General features: G+C 55.0%; 1 protein-coding gene across 3 annotated transcripts in view; it reads left to right on the top strand.

Annotated features, from left to right (window-relative positions):
* Positions 1-14,127, top strand: part of kansl1b (KAT8 regulatory NSL complex subunit 1b) — a 24,135-nt gene extending 10,008 nt beyond the window's left edge. For 2 of the 3 annotated variants that reach the window (XM_062455381.1, XM_062455380.1), the window contains exons 3-14: positions 6,220-6,361; positions 6,942-7,034; positions 8,651-8,757; positions 9,348-9,504; positions 9,685-9,862; positions 10,065-10,253; positions 10,441-10,614; positions 10,936-11,129; positions 11,304-11,431; positions 11,634-11,873; positions 12,349-12,595; positions 12,708-14,127. In XM_062455381.1, coding sequence (XP_062311365.1) covers positions 6,220-6,361; positions 6,942-7,034; positions 8,651-8,757; positions 9,348-9,504; positions 9,685-9,862; positions 10,065-10,253; positions 10,441-10,614; positions 10,936-11,129; positions 11,304-11,431; positions 11,634-11,873; positions 12,349-12,595; positions 12,708-12,926 — 2,068 coding nt within the window. In that variant the 3' untranslated portion in view covers positions 12,927-14,127. The remainder of the gene's footprint in view (positions 1-6,219; positions 6,362-6,941; positions 7,035-8,650; positions 8,758-9,347; positions 9,505-9,684; positions 9,863-10,064; positions 10,254-10,440; positions 10,615-10,935; positions 11,130-11,303; positions 11,432-11,633; positions 11,874-12,348; positions 12,596-12,707) is intronic. The other variant, XM_062455382.1, reaches the window with a different exon arrangement.
* Positions 14,128-14,259: the final 132 nt, after the last annotated feature.

The following is a 14,259-nucleotide window of genomic DNA, read 5'->3' as shown; positions in this document are numbered from 1 at the left end:
CCTGCAGCCTGTAGGACCATGGCTGGTTTCAGCTAGAGTTTGTAGGTTTAGTTGTTGTAGGCCTAGATGAGGATGATATACCACCATGGTGCGATCCTGGGTTTTGTTTACCAGATGGTAGCATGTAGGTATTGTTATTTACTAGATGGTAGCATGTAGGTATTGTTATTGTCATTGTTTACCTCAACAGATGGATCACTAACAGACACGGCTGTAATTTAACACGAGGCCCTAATCAGTCTGGAGATTAAGACTACGACAGATTAGAGGGCCCAGTCGCTCACAGCGTATGAACACACCACAGTGAGCACATTTAGGAGCTGGTTCCTACAAGGGGGGTCGGGTGGCGGTTGGCAGTTGGTCACTCCAGAATGTTGAATCAGGTTTGTTATCTGTGGTGCAACCGTATAGGACCATGTGTGACACACACACACACACACACAGAAGATGGGGTACATTTGTTACAGTTTGCACTGCCTTATCTACCAAACCAGGCTACTACTGGGGGGAGGGGGAGGGGGTGTTGAGGAGGGGGAGGGGGGAGGTCACTGAACGTGGCATCAGTTCATTGTGCGTTGTCCATGTGTCTCACTGACGAGAAGCAACATGGTGGAAGACTGCTGACAGACCAAGTTGTGTGTGTGTCAGGTTGTCTGGTTGGTGTGTGTGTGTTGTGTAGATGAGCCTGTGTCTGCTGCAGGTCCTGTCTACCAGTGTCCTCCAGCAGGACATGTTATTGTGCTGGTGTGTGTTCCTTGATGGAGACTGAGCCAATGTAAAGCCTACAGATGGTTCTCATTCTCCTGCTCCATCCTGGATCATGTCCTATGTAGGGGGGGAGTGGCTTCCTGGCCAGGCAGGCCACTCCCCCGGCCTCCCTACCACCCGGCGCTGTCATCATATCAGCTCCATCACCATGACCACACACAGCTTCTTACAGCCTGCTGCTCACAGCGCTGCTATGGCAACCTGCTGGTGTTGTACTGGTATCTACTGCTACTATGGCAACCTGCTTGTGTTGTACTGGTATATACTGCTACTATGGCAACCTTCTGGTGTGGTACTGGTCTCTACTGCTGCTATGGTAACCTTCTGGTGTGGTACTGGTCTCTACTGCTGCTATGGCAACCTGCTGGTGTTGTTCTGGTCTCCACTTCTGCTATGGTAACCTGCTGGTATTGTACTGGTCTCTACTGCTGCTATGGTAACCTGCTGGTGTTGTACTGGTCTCTACTGCTGCTATGGCAACCTGCTGGGGTTGTACTGGTCTCTACTGCTGCTATGGCAACCTGCTGGTGTTGTACTGGTCTCTACTGCTGCTATGGCAACCTGCTGGTTTTGTACTGGTCTCAACTGCTGCTATGGCAACCTGCTGGTGTGGTACAGGTCTCTACTGCTGCTATAGCAACCTGCTGGTGTTGTACTGGTCTCTACTGCTGCTATGGTAACTTGCTGGTGTTGTACTGGTCTCTACTGCTGCTAAGGCAACCTGCTGGTGTTGTACTGGTCTCAACTGAGTAGGACAGTTGACTGCTGCCAGTGATTTTCCAGGAGGAAGAGGAAGTGAGATGCAGGCCCTTCCCAGACTCACCCCCCCTTCCTCCTCTGCCTCCCTCCCTCCCTCGATCTGCCCTCTCCTCTAGTTTCACCACCCTTGCTTGATCACACTAGCCTCTCTCTACCACCCGGCGCTGTCATCATATCAGCTCCATCACCATGACCACACACAGCTTCTTACAGCCTGCTGCTCACAGCGCTGCTATGGCAACCTGCTGGTGTTGTACTGGTATCTACTGCTACTATGGCAACCTGCTTGTGTTGTACTGGTATATACTGCTACTATGGCAACCTTCTGGTGTGGTACTGGTCTCTACTGCTGCTATGGTAACCTTCTGGTGTGGTACTGGTCTCTACTGCTGCTATGGCAACCTGCTGGTGTTGTTCTGGTCTCCACTTCTGCTATGGTAACCTGCTGGTGTTGTACTGGTCTCTACTGCTGCTATGGCAACCTGCTGGGGTTGTACTGGTCTCTACTGCTGCTATGGTAACCTGCTGGTGTTGTACTGGTCTCTACTGCTGCTATGGCAACCTGCTGGTGTTGTACTGGTCTCTACTGCTGCTATGGCAACCTGCTGGTTTTGTACTGGTCTCTACTGCTGCTATGGCAACCTGCTGGTTTTGTACTGGTCTCAACTGCTGCTATAGCAGCCTGCTGGTGTTGTACTGGTCTCTACTGCTGCTATGGTAACTTGCTGGTGTTGTACTGGTCTCTACTGCTGCTATGGCAACCTGCTGGTGTTGTACTGGTCTCAACTGAGTAGGACAGTTGACTGCTGTCAGTGATTTTCCAGGAGGAAGAGGAAGTGAGATGCAGGCCCTTCCCAGACTCACCCCCCTTCCTCCTCTGCCTCCCTCCCTCCCTCAATCTGCCCTCTCCTCTAGTTTCACCACCCTTGCTTGATCACACTAGCCTCTCTCACACTAGCCTCTCTCACACTAGTCTCCCTCTCTAGTTTCAGCAGTATTTTCACCAGCCTCTCAACTCCTCTATTCATTTTAGACTTACACAGCTCTCCCACCCCTCCCTCCCTCCCTCTCTCTCTCTTTGCAGCACCATGGAGTCTGGTCATGTGACTGAGGGGGAGGGATGTGGCTTTTTCTCACAACATCAAACCCTTTGTTCTTCAGACCCCACCCACAGACTACACACACAGCTCCTTCTGCTCTCCGTCTCTCCCCCCCCCCCCCTCGCTTTCCCTTCAGTGTTGCCACGGGCGATGGGATTTCTGGAACTTCATGGAATGCTGAGTCGGTCAGAGTGGATTAGCCCTCAGAGCTCAGTGGATCCACGGAGAATCTGACCTTTTTTGTAACGTGTCGTTTCTGATGAGAGAAGGATGAGGGCTCAGTAAACGATCGTCCCGGGTGATTCAGCAGGTTGCCATGTTGGCAGCAGGACAGGAACAGACATGCCCAGAAGACCTGCTCTGTCGCCCTGGCCTGCCTCCATGGGTGTGCCCTGCCTCCAGGGGTGTGGCCTGCCTCCAGGGGCGTGGCCTGCCCCCAGGGGCGTGGCCTGCCCCCAGGGGCGTGGCCTGCCCCCAGGGGCGTGGCCTGCCCCCAGGGGCGTGGCCTGCCCCCAGGGGCGTGGCCTGCCCCCAGGGGCGTGGCCTGCCCCCAGGTCTGAGATGAAGTGTGTTTGCGCTCGTGGAAAGCCATGTTTGTCCTTGAGGTCTCCGGGGGGCAGGGCGAGGTACAGGGTCTCCGGGGGGCAGGGCAGGGCGAGGTACAGGGTCTCCGGGGGGCAGGGCGAGGTACAGGGTCTCCGGGGGGCAGGGCGAGGTACAGGGTCTCCGGGGGGCAGGGCGAGGTACAGGGTCTCCGGGGGGCAGGGCGAGGTACAGGGTCTCCGGGGGGCAGGGCGAGGTACAGGGTCTCCGGGGGGCAGGGCGAGGTACAGGGTCTCCGGGGGGCAGGGCGAGGTACAGGGTCTCCGGGGGGCAGGGCGAGGTACAGGGTCTCCGGGGGGCAGGGCGAGGTACAGGGTCTCCGGGGGGCAGGGCGAGGTACAGGGTCTCCGGGGGGCAGGGCGAGGTACAGGGTCTCCGGGGGGCAGGGCAGGGCGAGGTACAGGTGTGAAAGCACCATGCACAAGCATCGAGAAACAGTCGTTCACATGGAATCCGTAGGTGGTGTGGGCTGTGTGCGCCAGTGTGTTCTGGGCCACGCTGAGGGACTGAAGACAGCTGCTGTCCTCTGGTTACCCAGGATGACGCCCTCAGGTGACATACCAAGTCTTCAGGTGCGACAAAGGCAAACATGCAAACAGACAACAGGCAAAATTGTATTGACCAAGCCTCTTTTGGTTGTTTCAGACATTGCTTCATGCAAGTCAACAACACCATTGATCTTAGCAAACAAGGATGATGTATGTGTTTCATTACATTAAAGAATAGGGGAAGTCACTTGAGTTTCATCTGGAGGTGCAACTTGAACGCAGGTGTGAGCCAGGCCTCTCTCTCTCTCTCAGCCCTCTCTCTCTCAGCCCTCTCTCTCTCAGCCCTCTCTCTCAGCCCTCTCTCTCTCAGCCCTCTCTCTCTCAGCCCTCTCTCTCTCAGCCCTCTCTCTCTCAGCCCTCTCTCTCTCAGGCCTCTCTCTCTCAGGCCTCTCTCTCTCATGCCTCTCTCTCTCAGGCCTCTCTCTCAGCCCTCTCTCTCTCAGGCCTCTCTCTCTCAGACCTCTCTCTCAGCCCTCTCTCTCTCAGCCCTCTCTCTCTCAGCCCTCTCTCTCAGCCCTCTCTCTCAGCCCTCTCTCTCACAGCCCTCTCTCTCAGCTCTCTCTCTCTCTCTCTCTCTCTCTCTCTCTCTCTCTCTCTCTCTCTCTCTCAGGCCTCTTTCTCTCACCTTCTCTAGAATCTTTTCCCTCTTTTCTTGACCCCTCTTATTCTCTCTTTGTCTGTCTCCATCTCGCTCTTTCCCTGTCTCTCTCTGTCTCCATCTCCCCCGTCTCTCTCCTCCTGGCCCCCTGCTGTTCCCCTGCTCCTCCTCCCTCCCTCCCCTCTGCCCTGCTCTCTGAAGCAGCATGTGTTTTGGTGCTGATGTGGTCTGAAAAGGGCACAAGGGTCTCCTCCTCGCGTGTGTGTGTGTGACTTCCTGGGAGGCTGTTCTGTTGCTGACTTCACTGCTCTCTCACTTCCTGTTTGCTTGTGTATATGCCTGTTTGAGGTGCCTTGCTGTTTGAGAGAGAGACACACACAGAGAGAGAGACTGGGGGGAGAGAGAGAGAGACTGGGGGGAGAGAGAGAGAGACTGGGGGGAGAGAGACAGAGAGAAACTGAGGGAGGGAGAGAGACAGAGAGAGAGAGACTGGGGGGAGAGAGAGAGAGACTGGGGGGAGAGAGAGAGAGACTGGGGGGGGGAGACAGAGAGAGACTGGGGGGGGGAGACAGAGAGAGACTGGGGGGGGGAGACAGAGAGAGACTGAGAGAGAGAGAGACTGGGGGGGAGAGACAGAGAGAGACTGAGGGAGGGAGAGAGGGAGGGTGAGAGAGACTGGGGGGGGAGAGACTGGGGGAGAGAGAGAGTGGTGGTGGTGGAAGAGACACATTGCTGTATGTGGGTATCTGGGTTGGCTGCAGCTAGACATCATTTGGGGGTCCCTCTGTTTACTGTCAAGTAAGATTTCCACTCGCTCTGAAAACACACCCACAAACACCACACACACCAACTACACACACACCAACTACATCAGCTGCAACTCCTGGGTGAGAACAGGAAAGACAGGTGTGGCAATGAGTTAGACAAGGCATTTTTTTCAAGGTCAAAGTGTGTGTATATATACACACACACGAACATGCACACACGCACAATATAATGCAGTCCTCTGTCTGTAGTCTGTGTGCATGCGTGCGTATGATGTGACCTACTACCCTGCTCTTCTCCCTCTCCTCTCTCTGCTGCCCCGGCTGGCTCTGGCTAGTACTGCAGCTGCTCACGGCCTCCCCCTCCCCCACCTCCCTCCTGTTCTCCCCCCTCCCTCCCCCCTCCCTCCTCTCCTCCATGTGGAAAATGTCTGGCTGGAAAGAGTCTGGTTAGAGGCAGAGATCTATTCATTATGCATCTGCCTACCGAATAGAGGGACAATCTTAGAAAAGTGAAGGAGGATGGATGCAGCTCTTAAGGGAGAGGAGAGGAGATGGGAGGGAAGGGGAGGGGAGGTGGTGGAGGACGGGGGAAAGAGGGGAGGAGAGGAGTGTGTATCTTTAGGACAGAGCAGGTTATGTAATCCTGCCTTTGTAGAACAAAGCTGCTCTCTCTCTACCCCTCAGTCTCTTCCCTCCATCTCTAACCCTGCCCTTCACCCTCTCTCTCTTCTGATATCTGAGACTTCTACCCTTCTTCATCTCACTCACACACACATCATCTGGGAGGGAGCTGTGTATCTACCTTACTGAGGCGCAGCTGCCTTTGTGTGTGTGCCTTGCTGAGTTGTGTGTGTGTGTGTGTGTTTGGTGTGTGTCTGTGAGGCAGAGATCAGAGATGTTTTGTGTACCAGTCAGGTGTTGTTTGTCTAACTCCCTGTGTGTGTGTGTGTGTGTGTGTGTGTGTGTTTGGTGTGTGTCTGTGAGGCAGAGATCAGAGATGTTTTGTGTACCAGTCAGGTGTTGTTTGTCTAACTCCCTGTGTGTGTGTGTGTGTGTGTGTGTGTGTGCGCGCGCAGGTGGCGCCGTGCAGAGGGCCGCTACGCTCTGGAGAGAGCCTCCATCACCAGCCACTGGAGCTGGCTGCAGGCCCACGTGTCCGACCTGGAGTACCGCATCAGACAGCACACGGACATCTACCGCCAGCTACGTCTCAGCAAGGTACACACACACACACCTACGCATCAGCAAGGTCTACACACGCACACACACACACCTACGCATCAGCAAGGTCTACACACACACACACCCACACACACACACACACCTACGCATCAGCAAGGCCCACACACACACCTACGCATCAGCGAGGTCTACACACACACACACCCACGCACACACACACACCTACGCATCAGCAAGGTCCACACACACACCTACGCATCAGCGAGGTCTACACACACACACACACACACCTACGCATCAGCAAGGTCCACACACACACACACAAAGCTCAAGAAGACCTAACATCTATTACAAAATAGGCCACTAGAACACTGTCCACAACACTGCTGTAGGTTGTCAAGGTAACACTACCCTTCCTCATCGTTGCCCTGGCAACATTGAAGTCTTTACATTACTGGAGAGGTGATAGACACACACACACAAACAGCTCATCCTTCCCAAACTTTGTCCCCCTCATGCAACCTGACCGAGTTCCTCTCCACCTCCCCCCTCAACCCAGCAAGCAGCCAATCCTCTCAGCATATCTCTTGCTAACCATGATTCTGACCTATCACAGGGCTCCATCTTGCTGGGGGACCCCACGCTCTCCGACTCATTGGCTGAGGATGGGGAGGTGAAGGCGGAGCCTGCTGTTTTCCAGGTTACACAGGTAAGATGTCAGTTAAGCGCATCAGCGGTCAGGTCCACTTCCTGGTTGTGCCCTAGGCTGATTACATCATCACAACACAGAGGTTCAGATTTCTCTGGTCACCCATAGCAACAGAACCCTGAATGAGCTACAAGCTAACTGTAGCTCCTAAAGTGTAGATACATTTACATTTAGTCATTTAGCAGACGCTCTTATCCAGAGCGACTTACAGTAAGTACAGGGACATTCTCCCCGAGGCAAGTAGGGTGAAGTGCCTTGCCCAAGGACACAACGTCATTTTGCGCAGCCGGGAATAGATCCGGGAACCTTCTGATAGCCCGATTCCCTAACCACTCAGCCATCTGACCCCCCACATTTGCACATTTTGTCGCAAATTAAGTATTTGCCATAAAACTTGGAAGTTGTACATAATGAGATATAGACATCAATCTATTTGGGGCAAATGTAGCTAATCTTGCTATCCATTGTAATTCAGTCAGTTAACCTCAGCTAGTTAGCCTACTTGGCTAGAAGCAATATTGATGTACATTTAGTCATTTTAGTCATTTAGCAGACGCTCTTATCCAGAGCGACTTACAGTAAGTACAGGGACATTCCCCCCGAGGCAAGTAGGGTGAAGTGCCTTGCCCAAGGACACAACGTCATTTGGCAGAGCCAGGAATCGAACCGGTAACCTTCAGATTACTAGCCCGACTCCCTAACCGCTCAGCCACCTGACTCCCTCAACTAGATGTACTAGATGTGTTGATTCTAGGTTCTGTGTTTTAGACTAAACTAGGCTTCAGTACCAACCTAAAACCAGTCTGTTGTACCATATGGGCTCTCTAAACCCTAGAAGGTAGAACCAGGCAGCTTAGTAGCCCGTTTACATGTGAACTAAACCAGACCTCCATATGGAGGGAAGGAGGAAGTAGGGATGGATGATTGAGTGAAGGAAGGAGGATGGAGAAGGAGGGGGGAATGGAAGAAGAGAGGGGGCGAAGAGAAGGTTAGTTGGCAGGTCTGGAAGAGGATGTGGAGGGGGTGGAGAGACAGTGGCAGGGAGAGCAGGTCTGGAGGAGGTGGTGGAGGGGGTGGAGAGACAGTGGCAGGGAGAGCAGGTCTGGAGGAGGTGGTGGAGGGGGTGGAGAGACAGTGGCAGGGAGAGCAGGTCTGGAGGAGGTGGTGGAGGGGGTGGAGAGACAGTGGCAGGGAGAGCAGGTCTGGAGGAGGTGGTGGAGGGGGTGGAGAGACAGTGGCAGGGAGAGCAGGTCTGGAGGAGGTGGAGGGGGTGGAGACAAAGTGGCAGGGAGAGCAGGTCTGGAGGAGGTGGTGGAGGGGGTGGAGAGACAGTGGGGGTCTTTGTTGGGCCCTGCCAAGTGGTGTGTACCCTCCTGCCTCTTCAGTGCACCCTGGAAGACTAGCTCTCTCTCTCTACCTGCCTCCTCTCTCTCCCGTTCTCCATGTCCCTCTGTCTGTCTCTGTCTCTCTCTCCCCCCCCCCCCCCCCCACTTCTACTCTAGAGTGGTCGGGGGAGAGGGGGAGGAACACACACATGGGAGGGAGAGAATGGTGGTGGGGGGAGAGGGGGGGACGTTGTCATGGTAACCACGCCAATTGCCTTCCTCTGTTTCCAGGAGCGCGGCTTGGACGCAGGGACGGGCAGTTCCGGCTCAGTCTCCATGGAAACGGGCCCGAGGAAAGGGTGTGTGTCCGGGAGGCAGGTCAACGGTGTCATCAACAGGTACTAACCACTGTGCGTGTGTGTGTGTGAGTACATAGTGTGCTCTGCGTGCGTGTGTGTGTGTGTGTAGACACAATCCATGTGGTAAGCAGCTGCTGTGTGTCACAGTGTGTGTGTTTTAACTAGCAGCTGGTGACAGGACTTAGCAACACTGGGATCATGAGCTGGGATATAAGTGTTTACCAGTGAGCAGAGCTGGGACAGGCGCAGACAGTAGGAAAGTGAAAATGATATTCAAATGACCACCACACCCCTTCCTAACCCAGATGACAACACTCAGGGGGCTATGACGTGGTACACCAGACCTACAGTGCAGTAACAGGTGTGCAGGCTGTGTGCTGGAGTTAGTCTCCATATCTCCGCGTCCAAAATTTACATTTATTCATTTTAGCAGACGCTCTTATCCAGAGCGACTTAGAGTAAGTACAGGGACATTCCCCCCGAGGCAAGTAGGGTGAAGTGCCTTGCCCAAAGACACAACGTCATTTTTTCACAGACAGGAATCGAACCGGCAACCTTCTGATTACTATCCCGATTCCCTAACCGCTCAGCCACCTGACTCCCAAAATAACTAGCTGTGTCTCCTCCAGCCTTCATTCTTCCTCTGCTCAGCTGGAGGATCAGCGAGGCCAGACACAGCTCCCCCTGCAGGAGCAGGGCAGTACTGCGGCCCGCACACGCCCTCTCCTCAGCTTCAAAAGACGACGCCTCATCAGACCCTCCAGCCTCAACAACCTCCACCGCAAGGTCAGCCCCGCCTCAGGATAACCTGAGCACAGGCTCAGGATAACCTGAGCGCAGCCTCACGATAACCTGAGCGCAGCCTCACGATAACCTGAGCGCAGCCTCACGATAACCTGAGCGCAGCCTCAGGATAACCTGAGCGCAGCCTCACTGACACCACAGCACCTGTGTCCTCTCCTCCAGGTGCAGAGTCAGGGTGTGTGTTGGTGTGTGTGTGAGCTCAACCCTCAGTGTGTGACCTGTGGCGGCCGTCCCTCCGCCTCCCCCTCCTCTGGGCCGGAGAGCCTGTATGATCGCCCCCTGCTGGAGAGACTGGCTCAGTTGGACCCCAGCCTGCACCCTATCCTCTCTCTCTCAGACGGTAAGCAGCCTGCATGCAGCTAGCAAGCAGCCTGCCAGCCAGCAGCCAGCAAGCTGGGATGTGTTCATAGAGAGAGAGTAGACCCCACACCTGTACCCAGGAGAGACCAGCTGGAGGCTGGATCACGTGGTGTATTAGAGATGGATGTTTCAATAGTCTTTCTTCTCCTCCCCCCCCCCCCCCCCCCCCCTCCCCCGTCCAGATGTGGCCATGGGTCTTCACCTACAGAGGCTGCTAAAGTCGGAGTGGAACAGCCGTCCTCTGAACAAGATGAAGCCCCTGAAGAAGCTGTCTCTGAAACACAGACTCTCCTCCTCCACCTCCTCCTTCTCCTCCACCTCCTCCTTCTCTAAGAACAGACACAAGACCAGCTCCCTGCTCTCCTCTGGTCGTGAGTACCTCATCTCCCACCCTCACGCTACACAGACACCATCTCTCCCTGGCCCGGCCCGGCCCGGGTTAGAGAGGCTAAGCTGTTCCTCCACAGCCACATGCTCTGTGTTGTTAAGGAGGTAACCATGACAGCATGCTCTGTGTTGTTAAGGAGGTAACCATGACAGCTTCCCCCCCTCCCTCAGGTGGCCCCCACTCCAGGGTCCGGTCAGACAAGCTACACAGGCAGCAGCTGCACAGCCTCCAGGGCTCCTCGCTGCAGCCCCACTACCGGGGAGAACGCAGCCACGCCCACAGCACAGACAAGCCCCACCCACGCAAGAGGCCTCGCCCCGAGCTCTCTCTGGACAGGATGGACTGTGAGAACCCCTGTTCTTCATCCTCTCTCTCTCCTTTCTCACTCTCTTTCACTCCCTTTTTGTTTTGCTTTCACTCTCTGTCACTCCATCTATAGGAGTCTATTTTGGATTAATGTGTTGCCGGTGAGAAATGTATTTTAAACCTATCTTTATCACTCTCCCCTTCCCCCCTCTCTCTCCATGCTGCCCCACTCCATCTCTCCTCTCGATTTCTCATAATTCATATCTCTCACTCTTACTGTCTCTCCCTCTCCATACCTCTCTCTCCCACCCTTTGTCTCCCTCCCTTTCTCTCCCTCTCCCTCTCTCCCTCCTTCCCAGCTCTGTCTAAGCTGTATATGGACTCAGGCAGCCCGTACCCATCTCTGCCCGGCCTCCACACCTCCTCCCACGCGCCCCCCCACACACTCAGCCCCCTACTGACCCACGCCGCCCCCCAGGCCTACAGTCCGCTGGCCCGGCAGCTGGCCTCCCCCTTCGAGGCCCCCGGCCCCTTCTCTCTCAGCTGCTCCCTGGTGAGGACCATCCTCCTCCTCCTACGTGTGTGTGTGTGTGTGCTGCGGTGTAAGCAGGCTGTGTGTGTGTGTGCTGCAGTGTAAGCAGGCTGTGTGTGTGTGTGTGTGCTGCATCCCTGTAGAGGTGGTGATGTGTTGGTGATGACTGACAGCATCATCTCCCCCCCCCCCTAGCAACAGCAGCCCACCCGCCGTCGCCGTGGCGAGAGCTCGTTTGACATCAACAACATTGTCATCCCCATGTCTGTGGCTGCAACCACACGGGTGGAGAAGCTGCAGTACAAGGAGATCATCACCCCCAGGTCACACACACACACACACACACACAACCACACACACACACATACTACAGCTACGCCTACTAGGATACAAGGTTATATGTATGTCTCTCTCTTTATCACACTTGCTCACACGTATCCTCTCACACACACACAGACACACACACACAGATACACACACACTACAGCTGGAGCTAGCCCTGAGCTGTGTGGTGTGTTCCCCCAGTTGGCGTGAGGTGGACGTGTGCTCCAGACCCCCTGCGGAGAGGCTGGAGGAGCGGGAGGTGGAGGTGGAGGTGGAGGAGGAGGAGGAGGAGGGGGTAGAGGTGGAAGACCTGTCTGACCAGGTGTTCTCCAGGCTTCACCAGCCCTGTGAGGACCAGGAGAGGACCAGATACCGCTGGGCCGCTGTCTCCTCCAGCACCAACACCAACACCAGCACAGTGGCCAAGCGGAGGGGCAGCAGGTACGCACCACTCAGCTCTCTGTCTGTCTGTCTCACTGTCTGTCTCACTGTCTGTCTCACTGTCTGTCTCACTGTCTGTCTCTGTCTGTCTCTGTCTCACTGTCTGTCTCTGTCTGTCTCACTGTCTGTCTCTGTCTGTCTGTCTCACTGTCTGTCTGTCTCACTGTCTGTCTCTGTCTGTCTGTGTGAATCTCTCTCTGGACGTCTGTTTCACTCTCCACTTCCTGCCTGCTGTGTGTCTCCCTAATGTTCCCTCTCTTTCTTCTGCTGTCTCTTCTTGCTTTGTCTCGTCTCTGAGCTCTTCATCTACCTCTGACTCATCTCCTGCCTCTGTCTTTCAGCAAAGCTGAAACTACATGTTCTGCTCTGTTAGTTTTTACTCATGTCAGCCTTGTGTTAACAGATCTTCCCTCTTTCCCTGTCATCTCTCCTGTCGCCCCCCTTCTCCTCTCCTGCCCCCCCCCCCCCCCCGCAGGTCCTACAAGTCGGTGGACGGCCGCACCACCCCCCTGCTGTGTTGCACCACCCCCTCCACCCCACAGCCCTCCTCCCCTGACTCCTCCCACTTCCAGGCACTCCAGGACTATGGCTCCTCCCCCTGCTCCCCGGCCAGCCCAGACATGGCGTTCACCCCCTACCCCCTTGGGGCCAGGGACCCCCAGCGGCTGGTCTCCAGCGACGACACGCGCTGCTCCACGCCCGACACCTCCTACGAGGACCAGGTACTCTCTCTCACACCACATCCTGAACACTTTTTACTGCCTTGTAACAACGTAGTTGTCAGGACTTTTCCACAACAACAAATAATATATATCTCTTTTCCTTCTCGTCCAGGTGCTCCTACCGGTGTTGCCGTGGGAACGGCGTTCCTTCCCCCTGGACGGCGAGCCGGAGCGGGAGCCAGAGGAGGAGGCAGAGCGCCCCTACCGGAGCCTGCGTCGCCCCTCCACCTGCCGCACCCCTTCCCCCCTCCCCTCCCCGCTCCCCCCGCCTGACCAAGCCAGCAGCAAGAAACCCTCCACAGGCCACGCTCACAGACACGCCCCGCAATGAAGCCTGTAGTCCCCTCCATCCTCAGAGAGCAACCACCACCACCACCTCCTCCACCACCTCCACCGTGAAGGTCCACCGTGGGAGGAGAGATGACGGCTCCTGTTTGCTATTCAGACAGCGTTCCCCTTCTTCCCAGTCATGGTGAGAGCCTAGATCCATCAGGAGAGGGACAGGGTGGAGAGATGGAACCGGAAGACCAACAGATGGAAGGTGCAGACGAGAAGATCAGACCTCCTTCCTCCATGACGAGGTTAGACCGGCGTGGGCGGGGTTTGGTAGGCGCAGCTTGCTATTGGTGGAGACGTAACCAGGATGCTCCAGGGCTCCTCCCTCCTCATCATGTGATGTCTTTCAGACAACTCAGTAGCTAACATGACCCCCCTCTCCCACACCCTCCTCCAACACCCCCCCCGGCCCCCCCACACACCCTCCTCCTCCTTCAACACCCCCCCCCCACACACACACACCCTCCTCCTTCAACACCCCACACACACACACCCTTCCCCGATGCTCGACCTGGCACCGCTGGTCACAGTCCTTCAGCTGTCAAACGTCTGTCTGTCTCCTGTCTGTCTCCCTCCCTGCTCTCCAGCCATACTCCCTCAGTCTGTCTGTCTCTCTTCTGTCTGTCTCCTGTGTGTCGGTCTCTCTTTCACTCTCCTCTCTTTTAATCTCCTACAGTCATGGTTTCACCCCCAGCCTTGCCCAAGCAGCACATTTTTCTCCTTTTCTTTTCTCCTTACCTCATCCCACTTCCCTCTCTCCCCTCCTCCCTACCTCTCCTCTCCCCTCCTCCCTACCACCCCTCTCTCCTCTGCCCTACCTCCCCTCTCTCCTCTCCCCTCTTTGTCAGTGTGTTACCATAGTGAGTCATCTGGCACCATGTTTTGTTGCGTGAGTTATTTTCATACTTTAGAGTTTCCACTGTGCTGAAGGTGGCTGCTTCTGCTATATCACCTAGCATGTAATAGTTTGTACAAAAGAATATTATATTTTGTAAATACTTTTGTTTTGATTTCTTAACTGTGTTTGGTGTTCAGGTTCTTAGCGACCCTGGCTGCATAGAAACGAGACACATACAGGATATTAAACACTTTCTTTTCCTTAAGCGAAAGCAGATACAAACTGTTTATTTCTGGATGGTTGTGGAGTTCGACAGACATCGTTTGTGCTTCTCTGAATAAAAGTGGATTATATTGTACATGTGACGTCTCACGATCTTTAACACCCAAAAATGAAATGACACGATGCGAACATGTTCCACCCTCACATGCACAGACCCAAGGCAGACCCACACCACGAACGATACATAAGGGACAAGTTCTCCTGAACA

This window comes from Osmerus eperlanus, unplaced genomic scaffold (assembly GCF_963692335.1).
Source record: "Osmerus eperlanus unplaced genomic scaffold, fOsmEpe2.1 SCAFFOLD_133, whole genome shotgun sequence".
Classification (NCBI taxonomy): domain Eukaryota; kingdom Metazoa; phylum Chordata; class Actinopteri; order Osmeriformes; family Osmeridae; genus Osmerus; species Osmerus eperlanus.
This window is presented reverse-complemented; position numbering and strand designations above follow the sequence as displayed.